At 39.2% G+C, this 15,325-nt stretch overlaps 3 protein-coding genes across 4 annotated transcripts; 1 reads left to right on the top strand and 2 right to left on the bottom strand.

Annotated features, from left to right (window-relative positions):
* Window positions 1-2,751: 2,751 nt before the first annotated feature.
* On the bottom strand, window positions 2,752-5,723 carry LOC143422663 (arylsulfatase I). The gene is made up of 8 exons (XM_076893465.1): window positions 5,559-5,723; window positions 5,290-5,449; window positions 4,774-5,000; window positions 4,037-4,298; window positions 3,774-3,931; window positions 3,367-3,661; window positions 3,013-3,290; window positions 2,752-2,916 (listed from the first exon to the last, which is right to left on the bottom strand). Exons 1-8 carry the CDS (start codon window positions 5,697-5,699, stop codon window positions 2,752-2,754), a joined length of 1,686 nt encoding a protein of 561 aa, XP_076749580.1. The 5' UTR covers window positions 5,700-5,723.
* Window positions 5,724-6,896: 1,173 nt separating this feature from the next.
* On the bottom strand, window positions 6,897-10,674 carry LOC143422662 (arylsulfatase B). Its single transcript, XM_076893464.1, has 8 exons — window positions 10,562-10,674; window positions 8,899-9,058; window positions 8,539-8,765; window positions 8,209-8,452; window positions 7,989-8,146; window positions 7,626-7,917; window positions 7,230-7,537; window positions 6,897-7,130 (listed from the first exon to the last, which is right to left on the bottom strand). The coding sequence occupies exons 1-8, from the start codon at window positions 10,574-10,576 to the stop codon at window positions 6,897-6,899; spliced, it is 1,638 nt and encodes a 545-aa protein (XP_076749579.1). The 5' UTR covers window positions 10,577-10,674.
* A 1,397-nt stretch (window positions 10,675-12,071) lies between these two features.
* On the top strand, window positions 12,072-14,952 carry LOC143423054 (SET domain-containing protein SmydA-8). 2 transcript variants are annotated; one of them, XM_076894110.1, is made up of 8 exons: window positions 12,076-12,313; window positions 12,697-12,951; window positions 13,092-13,346; window positions 13,408-13,561; window positions 13,697-13,853; window positions 13,951-14,306; window positions 14,382-14,482; window positions 14,777-14,952. In XM_076894110.1, exons 1-8 carry the CDS (start codon window positions 12,173-12,175, stop codon window positions 14,918-14,920), a joined length of 1,563 nt encoding a protein of 520 aa, XP_076750225.1. In that variant the 5' UTR covers window positions 12,076-12,172; the 3' UTR covers window positions 14,921-14,952. The 2 variants fall into 2 exon arrangements, with proteins under 2 accessions (XP_076750224.1, XP_076750225.1); XM_076894109.1 differs by having other exon boundaries at window positions 12,072-12,313; window positions 13,951-14,482.
* Window positions 14,953-15,325: the final 373 nt, after the last annotated feature.

The following is a 15,325-nucleotide window of genomic DNA, read 5'->3' as shown; positions in this document are numbered from 1 at the left end:
CTGCGACCGATACGGTTCCCTATCGGGGAAGTTCCTTCGCACCGTCCCGTGCTGCAGGGAGTCTGCGTGGTTACAGGTGTCCGTCGAGCCGTCCCGCAGGATTTGCTGGTCGTCGTGGAGGTGGAATCCTCCTACTACTACTCTATTTCCTCCTACTTCACCTACTCGTTTTTCGTTGGACGAGGAGCCGGCCAGAGGGATGGCGATCAAAAGTGTGAACGCGAGCAAACGAGCAAAGGGAGCCCAGCCGAGGAGCTGGTCAAAGATCGTGCACGATCGAACCCGGTGGATGCGCCCAGACAGCTCGTCGAGGGAGGATTCGCCGTTTCCATTGATTTATTCTCGATCCGTATAGCCGAGAAAGTGATTCGACTAGCCGGTTCACGATTTACTTATTCGATCGGTTTCGACCAGTTTCACTCGCCTCGTAGACACGATTTTTTTTCATTAATTATCGCCCTCGTTCAATATCTCTCGACTTATTCTATATTGTACCGTGCTTTTAAACGTTATTTCTAATTAAGAATTATTTTATCGAGCCGGAGATCGTAGCGAACGGTTACAAAGTGTCAAACCAATTACACGTACGATTTTCCAATTAGTTTCAAAGAGAAAGTAGGATCGTATATTATTTGAGAACTCGAGGTTACCATTAGAAATGATCACCAAGGAAGTATCTGGAAGTATTTAATGAGCCGGTTCGTTTTCTGGTATTAGCTCGACTCGTGTTTTACTAAAAATTAGCTAATTAATTTTTCCGTTTCTCTCGTAGCCTCGCTAAATAATTTCGACTGTCGCGTCTGACAGTGAAAGTAAACCGTGCTGCCTCCTGCGCTGTATCCGATCGTTCCCGTAGAAAATTGATATGATCCGATTCGGTGTAACGAACGGGTTTGTTCCTCCTCGTCTCTTTTTGCCCTCTCATCATTGATAAATAAATCTCTGTCAGACGCTCATTACGTCGTTAAATTCAACTCGCGTTTATTCGTTCTCTTTTTGCGAGCCCGGAGAACTTACCTGTGTCCATATCCGTGGCCAGTGAGCTGCGTAGCCGTGGCTGAATGGAAACTAGTACCGCGGAGGTTGTAACGGCGGTGAAAAGTAAAAAAAGGGGCCGCGTATCGTGTCTACGGAAATTTAAATAACAGACAATTCCAAAATTTCCATTTAGAGAATAATCGAGTGAACGACGCATTAATTTTTCCGCGATTTTTCGAACGTGAGACATAAACGTTAGGTAATAAAGACACGGTTGCGTTACTGCGACACTGTCGATTATTAATGGCTACTCCGCTCCCTAATTAGGTTAATGAATTGCATTTATAAAATACAATGCATACGCGAGCACAAAATATGGCTCTCAAAATGGTACGCTTTGTAACCAGCGCCGATTATTCATAAACGGCGCATGAATCGTAACGAAAGCCCGAATTGTAATTAACAAAAGAGGCAATTAATGCTAATGGCTATTCAATTTGTCGATCATTCGAGAGAAGATTAAATACACGCACGCATTGCGTCGATACGAAATTTTGTTCAATTCATAATTGTATCGCGTGATGTTCTTCCCCTCTTTGAGAGTGTTAGATAAAGAATCGAACATTCGCATTTTATTGTCGTTAAATAGTATCGTCCCCTTCGGACGTTCCCGGATAATCGAAAAGAGCGTGATATATGAATCATTGGAAGAGCGTTCGTATTAATTGCGCGGGTACTTTCACTTGCCGCGGTTAAAATGACATGGCTGAAGTGGCCGTGGTAGGCTTAAAGAGGCGAAGAGAACGGGTTAAAAGCGGTTTATTGGCGGAGGACTGCAAAGGATGGTCGGTTCTTTCGTTCCAGATTATTTCCTCCCATTATTCGTCGAAGACGTCTACCATAAAAAGGGGGCAAACAGATCCGGCGACAGCTGCTTGGCTATTAAAAGCGACTTAAATCTCAAACCCTCGGTGCAATCGCAAAAGTTACCTCTCGTTCCATGGCCACCCTCTCCACCGCGTCAACTCCCTTCGCGATTACGCACAAAGTCAACGTCTATGCGCGCGTATACCGCAGCCAGGGTTCCCTAGCAAATAAGCAAATTGCTAAATGAGCCATAGAGCGCCCAGCTCCCCCGTCCAAGCGCAAAGAACGAAGCCGAAAGAAAGATCGAACTTCGTAAGAACCCGTGATCATTTACCCCGCGATTAGAAAATTATCGACAAACACGTGATATGCGTATTCTAGACGAGTATGTAAATGTTTAAACTATTAATTAACGAGTGTAAGAAACGGCGATCGGACGAGTGGAAAAAGTGTGATCAGCTGTTTGTTGAAACGACCGCTGCTTTAATTGCACTTTTTTATTTACTCCTGAAACGCGTATCCACGCGGCGGTACATTGATTAATTCGATACCGTGCAATTAAATACATATCAACGTGTTTCGTGACGACGCTGCCTAATTTGCATGATCTGTTTATGATAACGTCGCTAAAAAAGAAAGGAGTCTGTCACCTGGTGACGAACTTTTTGCTACGCCTTGTGCCACCGCTGGCTTCTCCGTTCTCGAGTCCTCTGCATTCGCTTATAGTATTTAGAAAACAATCCTCGAATATTAGAACGTTTTTTCTGCTCATCGGTTTCATTGGTCCTATGAAAGTAGCATCGAGTGGTAATAAAATACCAGCGAAATTAGCACGGAGTACTGTTATTCTATGTCACTTCGAATTTTCGAATCTTCCATATAGTTATATACAGTATTTTATTCAAGTTAATCAACTTCGAAGTATTTAAAATCTTCTATGGGCGTTTGCAACCACGGCATCCACGTTCCATTGAAGTACTCGGGGAAGGAATTTGGATCCACTGGTTTGTTCGTTTGATACATCAACACTTTCTTGTACTCTGCGATGTAGTCGTTCAGTTCGTTAACGATCTGTAAATGAAATCAGTTTTCTTTTTCTCAGGAACAATAATTTTTGAGAGGCATACTCTCGTTGTTCGAAGTTCGATCAAATGTTTTAACGCTTACGTCTAACTTGTCCGCAGATAAATCCATCGTTTCACAAGGATCGTCATAAACGTCGAACAAACATTTGTCCGTGCAATTCGAATTACTCATTACGTTATTGCAAAGAACTTTCGCGTCTTCTCGAAGCTTAATTACATCGTTAACGCTTAATGGATGGTCCGATATATCAGCAATGGCAACACCCGCGGGTGAATGAAAAACGCTTGATACATTGTATTCTGGATATGAGTTATTCGTCCCACTATCGCCATAGTAACCATTATATAAGGGTTCTGCTCCTGTACGTGTGTACGTAAACATTTAAATAGGTAATTAGCAGAGAGGGTATTGATTGCCAGAAGCGACTTTCGTTACCATTAATCAGTTTGTATCTTCCCATTAAAGCTGCCGAGGTATTCCTCACTTCCTCTATATTCAATAACACGCTCTTGCGTAAAGTTACTTTTCCAGAGACGATAGTAGCCCATTGATTAACACCGTCCAGATTCTCGTCCAGATCCTCCAAGTTACCACCAGCCGCGGAATACAAGGTTGGTACCCAATCCGCTATATGAATTAATTCATTCGATATCCTACGGGGATTTTTTATTAACGGTGAATAGATGCATGCGACCCCACGAACTCCACCTTCGAACAGTGTGGATTTCAACTGCAATTAAAATTTATTAGAAAAAAAAGAGTGGAAAGTGACCCACACTGGATACGCCCTTGGCAAGAGATACGTATAAAAATAAGATATTAAGTGTGAACGTTTCTGTTACCCCTCGCAAAGGATAGTTTGACCCAAAATTCTGCAACATCCCCATTGTTGGCGCACCGTTGTCCGACATGAACACGATAATCGAATTTTTCAACATGTCCGCGCGTCTCAACGCTTGAACAATTCTACCTACGGATTCGTCCAGCGCGGTAACAACACCTGAAAATAGAGCGTTGTATGTTGGAGTCTAGTTATCTATGGTAACGCATAATCGTGTAACAGAGAGAATATTAACGCGCGATTTAAGCGTTATGCATTGCGCACCTGCGAGCTTTCTTCTGTTGAAATCTTTGATATGACTTAGAGTATCGTTCATGTGTTTCGTATCGCGAACCTCCATCTCTTCTTTGGCGTTGCTGGAATGAGCAGCAAGATGCGACAGGTGCAAGTAAAGGGGTGTGCTCGGATCCTGGCTCGAAATGATGTCCTCGGCTCTTTTCGATATGAGATCGGTCATGTACTCGAAATCGTACTTAACTGACAAATTCCCATGGCTATCGTAATGCAGATCGTGGCCAACCCGATGCTGGAGAGGAAAAAAGCGATAAAATCAATTTAATGAATTAATAACGTGCGAGACTTCGTTTCATTTCTAATAATTTTTAGTATATTCAACTTTGCACTATTTCTCTTCTGTTCTGAAGAGACTCTGTCTCTTCTTCTGTTTACTTCAGCAACTTCTTTATAGGATGTTCTACAACTAAGAGAAGGTATTACCATTGTGTTAACTCGAGTGAGATTAGCGAAATATTGAGAATAAAGGTAACAACCACACGGATGAATTTATCTACAGATTAATTGCGATATCAGCGAGTACGTGCGATTTTTTTCATTAGCGATCTGTCTAGATTGGAGGACGCTAGTACTTGACGAACTTGAAATAGAAATTGTGCAAACACTTTTCAATGTCTCTTGTTCAGTTAGAACGAAAAGATTTTGCAAGTAAAGTGGACGCAAAACCCACTGAATGTCACAAAATAGGTAAAAGGTGAAATTATTACTTGCTGTTCGATAGTGTGATTGAAGTATGTGATGTAACCACTGTAGTATCCTAAAAAGGTATCGAAGCCACGATAAGTTGGTGTATGGTAATTAGTATAATAGCCAACGTGCCATTTCCCTACAAGATGTGTGGCGTATCCTAATTTTTGCAGGTATTCAGGTAGAAGAGTATTGATTAGAGGTATCGCGCGAGGTTCACCTGGTTGCAGAGGAGAACCTTGCATACCTGTGGTCAAATAATAAAAAGATATATCTGTTATTTGTTTGAATATGATTTATGGGCAATAAAGCTCAATGATATACTCTGTGTAGAACTATTGAACCAATTTTCGTTATCAATTAGAATCACGTGGTTGGCTAACAAATAAAACAGTTTAATGGTGTCGTAAATATTGATTCTATTTAAGAGGAGACGCTCAACCGAAAATCGACGATATACTGGTAGTATCTCGGGTAAAATTTAGAAAATAGACATTTTCTTTTACGTCGCGTTTTACGTTGAATTAAAAGAGTACCTGTTCGGATAGGATATCGCCCGGTAAGAAAGGCTGTCCTCGATGGTGTACAAAATGGTAAAACATAATGCCGTTGTGATATCACGCCATTGTACGCTAAAGCGTCTATATTTGGAGTGGGTACTTGATTAGCGCCATGGAAGCTCACGTCGTTCCAACCCTTTATAAAATAGAATCATCTTTTTTAAATGCCTCTCAAATCTATTTTCTTCGACAATTCTCAAGAATTTTGATCAATTATTGTTTGAAAAAAATTGCTATTATCTTACAAGATCATCCGCCATGATAATGATTATATTGGGCCGCTGCTGAGCCTGCGGTTTCGGTTGCAACGCTATGATCAAAATGCATCCGAAAACGACAGTCCCAGCCAGTAAAAAGAGAATCGTCTGTTTCGATACGCACGGCATATTTTTGTATCGGGTATACGAATCGAACGATTACGGTATTTAACGATTGCGCGAGAAAAATTGTCAGATATTTTCCCCACAGATCTCCTTCGACGAATCTTTCGAGTCGGTAACCGTGTAGAAGTCACAGATATTCACGTCACAGATAATCCGTTTGAATTGAAAGTAAGTGTACACGTAAATACAATGCTTTCGTTGCGCGCTAAACTAACGAGATAACAATTAACTACCGGATAAACTATCCGATTTAACATCGAATACCCTACTATCTTCTGTTGCCAATACTATGCGGGCTTTATACCAGCTTGCACTTTGACTATTATCAGCAATATCCGTGTGATAATTTAGTATTGACGATTACATTCGACTTATCTAAGACGCATAAATCTATCTAAGACTAATAAATAAAAAATCGAGAAGCAACGTTGCTCTTGCTTAATTCTTAATGCACAAGCATATTCGTAATATTATATATACTTGGAAACGTTTGCAACTACCTATAAACAGGCACAGGTATTACAACATTCTATCATTAGTTTATATTGTAATTAGAATATTAACTGGGCTTTAATCAGTTGATAACGAACGTGAGATTCAGCAGCTTAGGAATCTCCTCGTTTGTCATTATCTAATTAGCAAAATGTCAAGGATAAATGCATTGAACCGTCTTCTGAAGTATATTTATTGGTTTATAACGATAATAGCCGATACACCCTTGACATCTTTCCTTGTAATTTCATCGAATTACGTAATCACGAATTAAATTAAATCATTAGTTTTATGTTTAGTTACGAATCGCTTCATTTCTTTCTCTCCGCAGTTTGTCGACAGAGATCGAACCATAGGTCTTTAAATGAAATTGTATACGAACAATAAAAATTCGGCAGATAGATCGGTTGTTGCCTTATTACATAAACCGATTATGTCATAAAATTAAACGGTGCTAGTTTTAAAAGAACGCATACGCGTACAAAATGTAATCAAACAAAATAGAAATGACAACATAAAAAGTGAAATGAAGCTCTCGTCTTCCGAAGACTTGTAACAATAAATAGTACACCCTGTTACTTTGTAGATAGTCTCACAGAATATTCAAGCAACTAACGTCCAGTGAAGGACCATTTCTAATCATGAGTTAAAGTAACCTTCGATATTTAATTGGTCCAACGATAATAGGTAAGAACAATTGTTGCGTGATTAAATGAAAGCACTCGACAAGACGGAAACGAAAATGATCGAGATGTGAAAGCAAAAGAACTGTTGTAATACTGCAGCAGCGTTCGAAGAATACGCGTCGCTTCCTGAAATTTTCCACGGCTCCCACGTATTGTTCCTTCTCCTTGGATCGGCCAGCCAATCGACAGGTACCCTGATTTGCTTCTTCAGAATACGTCCGTATTGTTCCAGATACAGATTTAAATCTTTGGCGATCTGCGAGTCGTAAATTTGTAAACGCATGACAATGGCCTATCTCGTCTGCTCTAATTGGTTTCAAACGCTCTAGGATATCGGTACGTTTGTATTACTCACCCGGGAATAAGCCTCGGCGACGTTTTTCGTTTCACACGGATCGTTGACTACATCGAACAAACATTCCGTAACGTTACAAGTGGTGAACGCGTATCCATGATAATGTGTTACGTTCACCTCACAGTGGATCGTTGCTTCCTCGCGTAATCGTGACATTGTACTTGGCTGTGTTACTGGACCACCCAAGTACATGCTTTGAGAAACAACGCTTCTCAGCACATCGTCCGTGTACGTGTACGCCGTTAACGATTCCGGTTTTTCTTTGTAATTACCGTAGTATCCGTCGTAGTAGCCATTGTCGACGGAACCTTGGCAATTTTTTAAAGACACAAACCCTCTTTAGCCTTATCTCGAACTCTGATTCTGTTAGCTACAGTGTGCGGAAAGTACAGTTACCTCGCAATAATTTGAATCGACTATATATAACTCCCTCGGTTTTCAGCACCTCGTCGATATTCAGTAAAAGTTTATCCCTCGCACTTCCGCGTCCCTCGCTAAGTACGCGCCATTGATCGACCCCGTCGATCTCACCGAGATCTTTCAGATTACCACCAGCCACGCCGTACAGCGTCGGTAGCCAGTCTGTCATGTGTATCAATTGATTCGAGACACGTGCCACTTTTTGCAACCTCAACGACCATAATATCGCGACGCCTCTGACGCCTCCCTCGTACAAAGTATATTTTGTCTGTAACGGGAAAGAGATAGGATGCATTAGAAAAGTCTCGCCTCGCGTCGCGTCAACGAGGTAATACTTACCCCTCTCAGGGGGTAGTTCGAGCCCCAATTTTTGTATTTACCGACCGGCGCTGCGCCGTTATCAGTAATGAACAAAATCAGGGAGTCCCTGAGCATTCCTTTCTCGCCTAACGCGTGCACGATGTGTCCGACCGACTCGTCCAATCTCGTAACCATATCTGAGGCAAAACAAGAATGGGGTTAATAACGATATCGTAATCGAATTGAATTAATATCGCACCGGCGTATTTCCGACGAATTGGTTCAAGGATGTGCTTGAACCTTAGGTTGATGTATTCATCGTTGTTGGGCTGTTCCAACGGAGCGTGGACAGCGAGATGCGAAATGTGAAGGTACAAAGGTCTCATCGGCTCGTGGTTTTCGATAATCCGCAGCGCTTCTTCGGTGAAGAGGTCTGTCGCGTACTCGCGATTAATCCCATGCGCAGGGTCATCTCCGCGATGCATGTCGTATCCGCTCATATTCTGAAAATGTGCGTATCAGGTTTCACGTAATAACAATCTCACGTTACGTGCAAAGATTCGACAGAAATTCTGTTCGTTTATCTTACCTGATTGGAATATCTGTAATCATAATAAGAGATGTGGCTGTTGAAGAAACCAAAGAACGTGTCAAAGCCTCTATGCAATGGTGTATACTGAGGTGTATGGTAACCCATGTGCCATTTTCCAACTAATTTCGTGGCGTATCCTAAACCACGTAAATACTCCGGCAAAATTTTTATATCCAGCGGAAGACCTCGCGGTTCACCACCGCGAATTCCATCTCCTTGCATTCCTAGGCGAAAAATAAAAGCGTAGTTCCGGACAAACAGTGTTAAACACGACTGGGGGGCAATCAAAGTTGCTCGAGGTATAGATTGAAGCAAGAATTTCGACTGCCTTGAATGTGGGCTTTCGGGTGTACGCACCGATACGTATCGGGTAGAGTCCAGTGAAGAAAGCTGCCCTGGACGGTGTACTCGATGGTAATACGTAATGTCTGTTCAATATAATCCCATTGTATCCCAGAGCGTCGATGTTAGGGGTTGGTATCTGATTCGATCCATGAAAACTAACATCGTTCCACCCCTGCACCAGATAAAAATAATTAACTTTACTGAATTCATAACGCCAGTCACCAATTAAACATTTCAATTTCTCTGATTTTTGACATAAGTATTTCTTCTTATTACGCGCAACAGATTACATCTCCCGCTTTAGAGGTAAGAGAGAGAAAGATATATAGAGAAGCTATAGGAAAGAGTGAGACAGATGCTACAGACTCTACTGTGGAACCCATGGCGCCATCTCTGTGAAAAGTGCTCAAACTGGTCGCTCAGCGTTATCGACAGCGAAGTGAACTAGTGTGGCACTAGCGCCATCCCTGCGGAAAGTAGTGAAACAAATGACGGACTAGTTTCAGTTCTTCTCCGAGAGATGGCGATAGTGCTACACTAGTTCACTTCACTGTCGATAACGCTGAGCGACCAGTTTGAGCACTTTTCACAGAGATGGCGCCACGGGTTCCAGAGTAAGGTCTGCAGCATCTATCTCACTCTTTCCTATAGCTTCCTTATATATCTTTCTCTCTCTTACCTCTAAAGTGGCAGATATAGTTTATCTGACTCTTTCTATTCAATGAAAATTAAGGAATTTCTTTATTTAATCAGCAGTACTCTAAAATTCTATAATTAAACAAAAAATTTTTGTGAAATTTGCTGCCCTCCACGTCTACGAATAATTAGTTAAATAGGAGATCAAAGTTTTCGTGATTTACAAATGTTGTCTCCTGAGATAGTTTAAACTTTTTATTACTCTAACTGTTTTCGAGTTTCAGGGTAAAATAGGGACTATTATAATAGGAAGATTATTGCTCTGCATCAATATTGTTTGTCTTTTTCTTGTAGGACTGGCGGTTTGAAAGATGCAATCAATGATATGAATGAAACTGCTGTTTCCCTGAAAAAAGAAGGTAAATCCCAATTTACTCTGCCATTTTTGCAAATCAGACCTAAGTTTATATGAACTTTTTTGTTACTTTTCAGGTGTAGTATCAGCTCTAAAAATTTGTCGCGCGAGTAGCGAATCACCCTGTATCGGGACTAAGGGGCAATTACTATAATTAATGTTCTTCTAAAATGGTGCGCAATCGTACATATATTAATGCATATAATAAAACGTTACTATATAACGTTAATTACTAACATTCATGTTCACTGTACACAGAAGAAAGAATAATTATTGTTACAATGAGTCACATGCAGTAGCACTCTTCTGCGGAGGCGTCTGTAATTTTCGAGTCATTATAATTGCCTTAACTAATGACAATTTTTATTCAAAACGCTTTCGTGGAATAGACTAACTTTGCCGAATTAAGTAAACAAGGTAAGAAGCGTAATTGGCAATTATTACAAGTAACAAGTTATTTTTAATGTCCTACTATTTTTTTAACGGGAGCGTACATACAAAAGAAAGCAGTATGCGAGAAAGAGACTCGATAAAATTCTAATAACCAGATTCCAGAAGCGAAATGTTTCATCTATCTGGAAAGAATAGAACGTATCGATTCAGAATTACAGAAAATAATCATACCAGATCGTCAGCCATGAACACGATAATATGGGGTGCCTTCTCGTACAAACCAATCCCCCGATCGACGAACAAGAACAGGAGTAGGAAGAACTCACTTATCAACGCCGTAAGAAACGAACGCATTTTTTTTAGAACTATACGAACAGTATCGAAATAGAATCGAAATAGAAGAATGGGACCACTTTTCAGGAGGCTTCGAAATACAATTCACCAAGGATGATCGTCAGAACACTGTACGGAATGTTTACGCGAGGGCTTCAGAGGAACATGAAAGAATGGGGAACAGAAACAAACACGTATATATAGTCCACCCACGAAGAAACACGTTATGAATGAATTACATGATGGGGAAGGGAAAATACACTAATAATTGCGGCAATAAAGGAGGTACGTGTTTCAACTGGGTTGCTTCTCATTTTACGTGTTATCTTCCATACTTATGTAATTCTCTATCTGCATGTGAGTAATCATATGTTAAGATGCACAGAATTATGCAATGATCAACATCGAATTTATTTAAATTTATACATTCATATTTAGATAAAGAATTTTTGTACGTAGCGTTCGCCTTTCTTTTCGGTTAACTCCTCAGCTTAGCTTTCCGATGCTATAAAGATAAGATGTGTTTACCAGAAAATATGAGTTAACCGATTCATTAACCCATTGATGCACACGGTTTTTTTCTGCATTCTGAAGAAATGATGGCCATGACCGTCCCGAAGGCTTCTGCGAAAGAAGTAAATATCAAATTAGAGGCGCGTTAATTGCGCCGGCGCTAGGATTTCATGGTACATGTGCCAAGTTTTTAATAAATTATAAACTTCAATTTAGTTTGAAACCTGTTTTATTTGTTCGATCGTTTTTACATACATACACACACGTCACGACATCGTCAATGAAATTGTCATTATTGTTATTATTATTATTATTATTATTATTATTATAAATATGTATCGCTAGAAATTTCAATTCCCCGCGTGTAACAAAATACGTGGAATTTCTATTGGTAATTCATTGCGTAAGTCTAACAAATTATTCGACGAATACTTTTAGTGAACGAGCTCCAAATCAGATTACATTCCTAATTATCAATGTCTTGTCTGCATTACACATCGACATGTAATTTTGCTACAAGTACTTGGTGCATCTATAAATAGATTCTATTCTAGTATGTTCCTCCTCGTACCAAGCATATGTGCGCTTAGTTAGGCACTACCTTATTACGAAAACGGACGGTTGTATTAAGCAATAGTTTTACATTTGCTAGTGTGTTATCGAATTTCTGATTTACTCCAATTGAATGTACATATTCACATATACGTCTTCACCTTTAGTTGTATAAAGAAGCTGCTTCGTGATATAAATTTTTGTTGCACCCGTCAGCCAATGAAATTATTAGACGTTAAACGAAACATAAAATCGTTAAAATGTTTTAACTACCGTAATTATTATCAACTCGAGTTCTTCTTCCACGATTTTTCTTTATGATACCTTACTATATTTGTACCTTCAAGCTATCACTGTAAAACCACTTCTGCTCTGGCTTTACCACAGCTTACGATTTAAATAATTCGTGCATTTCTCTATATAAAACTAGTAAAAGTCACGCTAATGGAATCCCAGACTACCTGTGCGATTTGCGGAAAGAGCACGATTCATAAATGCAGCGCTTGTGAAAATGTTTATTACTGCAGCAAGCAGCATCAAAAGAAGGACTGGAAGAAACATGCGAAAATCTGTAAACCCTTCAAGGTTAGACACTTTTATTACAGCAATCGTTTATTCGGGGTACGATGGGAAATTTGTTATGTACAATGCCAGCCTGAATCTTCACTTAGGTTGTTCGATGTCTGGGTGGCCCCGTGAAGATCAATGATCTACAGCGGGGTTGCTCAACGCGATGGACAAAGCTGGTCATCATATAGTAATCCAAAACGCAGTACTTTGGCAAAATAAATCTCATCCTTCCCTTTAAGGCATAGGACAGCTATGTGCCCTAATCGATGAGTGTACTAGAAGTCTCAGATCGGAACACTCTTCCTTACATTTTCTTCTTCCCATTTCTCACCGTCTAAATTTGATTGTGACAATAATTTGCAAAGCCTCCGGTCTTGGTTTAATGTTCCATTTTAAAGTTAGCAGAAAATCCTATATTGGGCCGATATTATGTAGCCACAAGGAATATCAGCATAGGAGAAATTATTCTGAAGGATGAGGAACCTTTAATCGCAGGCCCTATGAACAACAGTGTCCCCGTGTGTCTCAAATGTTACACAGTGTTGAATGAGAGCATTGCAACACCTTGTACAAATTGCGGTTGGCCTCTTTGCCAAAAGTGTAAAGAGCATGGATTGGAATGCAATTTCTCTTCTTCTCGCAGAGATGATAAGGTAGTTGCACGTTATTTTATGTCTAAATCAATTTTTAATATATTATTCGAGTAAAATATAATGTGTAGCATCAATCGTTAAGTTGTATTCATTCACAAACTAGTAATGGCGATAGATTTAACTTTGGTATAATGTTATAGGTATCTATAACTAAATTTGGCTATCCTCATCCAAGTTATCAATGTATAAACGTCATAAGAGCGTTATCATTGAAGAACACTAATGCAGAAGTTTATAACAAACTCATGTCTCTAGAAAGTCATTGTGATCGAATAAAAGACAAAGACAGTTTTCTATTCGAAGAACCATTGAACACTGCTCGGTTCGTTAAAAGGTTCTTTAGAGCAGATGATGTGTCCGAAGAAGAAATTACGAAAATTATCGGAATTTTACAGGTATTTTAGTAAATTAATAATTTAACACTTTGCAAACACAATGATTTTCGTTAAACCACAGGTTAACGGGCACGAAGTCCCCATTACAGAACCACCGTACGTGGCAGTTTATGAATTGGCGTCGTTACTTGAACATAACTGTAGAGCAAATTGTTCGAAAAGTTTCACTGACACCGGAGGGTTAATTATTCATGCTGCAATGCCAATTGCAAAGGGTACGGTATAATATAACTTTTCAAGTATATTAATTTACGTCACGGAAGTATGTGTACTCCAACAGAAATGTATTTTTGTACGAATACGTCTTTAAACTATTTATATAATTAGATTAAAAAGGAAAAATGTTTTAGGTGACAACATTTCCATATGTTACACGGATCCGTTGTGGGGTACTGCGAACAGAAGACATCACTTGTCCAAGACAAAATTTTTTGAATGCTCTTGTGATCGATGTAAGGATCCCACTGAGTTTGGAACTATGTTTGACGCTTTAAAATGCAATCAGATGTAAGTAAACATGTGAAACAAATTTTCATTTAAATCTACTACTATTATTATGCTAAATTATTATTATACAATGAGTTATACGTTCGTTCATTTTTAGGAACTGTTCAGGATACATGTTACCAAAAACTTTCCTCGCCCAAAGTCAAGAAGATTATACCTGCAATATTTGTAAATCGATTACTTCGTACGAACAGGCTGAGAAAATGCTGGAAGACATTGGTATATGCCTCTCGAACATGAAGAAGCAAGATATTACCGCATGTAAAGAATTTCTGAATCGTTATAAATCTGTCCTCCACGCGAATCATTTTTACAATGTTGACGTAATGATTGCCTTAAGTCAGCTGATCGGTCATCAAACCGGAGGAATAGTAGAAGTAGAAGAAAATCTGCTCATCGAGAAGATGAATCTGTGCAGAATACTCAGCGAGTTATTGAAGCTTCTCGTCCCTGGTATTTCGAATATTATAAGTATATGGATTAGAATTATTGTAAAATATAATACCTGTTTGTGGTGTTTTATTTCAGCTGAAAACCGAATTCGAGGTCTCATTCTTTTTGAGTTACATGCAGTCCTCGCTGAATATAGTAGAAGACACGTAGATATGGATACATTGACAAAGTTACTGGTAAAGATATATTGCAAATGTATACAATCTCCTATATATCTCTTTATAATGTCTCAGTACTCCATAGACAAAGCTCGAGAGGTGATTCTTAGAATAATTTCAAGCTTCGATCATATCTCGTCTGTTCCTGTCTCTCCCTGTCTCGCCACGTCTCTCCTCGTACACCTTCGTTTCTCTCCACCGTTACAGTTTCGGATCTGTTTTAACAAGCACATAATAGTTACTTGATTTAATATTCATTTGTATTTTATTTTATTTTTTTAGTAAAAAGGTCGACTTTTCCTTTCTTTTTAGCAGGAATCGAAGAAATGTTTACTTAGCGCACATCAGTTGTTGAAGTATGAACCAAAAATTTTACCAGAGGGATTTGTAGTTCAACAAGCTGAGAAAAATTTAGAACAAATGAATAAACTTCTGAAACAATTTAATGTGGAATAAAGGAACTCGACATAAACTAAGCGGAGAATAAAGTAAAACTGTGTTTCTGTAGCAAATGTTATGAAAATTATTATTAGCGAAGTGTAGATATTTTCTATTAAATATAACAATAAACTAATCGCGTGAAAAGTATAGAATTATTATACGCATGTACAAGGAGTAATTTGCATTTATACTTATGAATTAATAATGTTAGTAGTATTATATTTCGTATTATACTCACATAATTTCTTAATTTAAGCGCCACACCTGCACTTGTTTCGTTAACTCGTATCAGGCATTCATATAATATGAATGAAGTCTACATATACTATATGTGTAGTAATACTAAGTTTATTCAGAAAGATGGCACTTCTAGGTGTTAGCTATGCCGCTCCGTATACGTGGCGCTTCTGTTATTAGTCG

The sequence above is a fragment of the Xylocopa sonorina genome, chromosome 4, assembly GCF_050948175.1.
Source record: "Xylocopa sonorina isolate GNS202 chromosome 4, iyXylSono1_principal, whole genome shotgun sequence".
NCBI classification, from domain to species: domain Eukaryota; kingdom Metazoa; phylum Arthropoda; class Insecta; order Hymenoptera; family Apidae; genus Xylocopa; species Xylocopa sonorina.
Note: the sequence above shows the minus strand (reverse complement) of the source record. Positions and strands in the feature narration are given on the sequence as shown.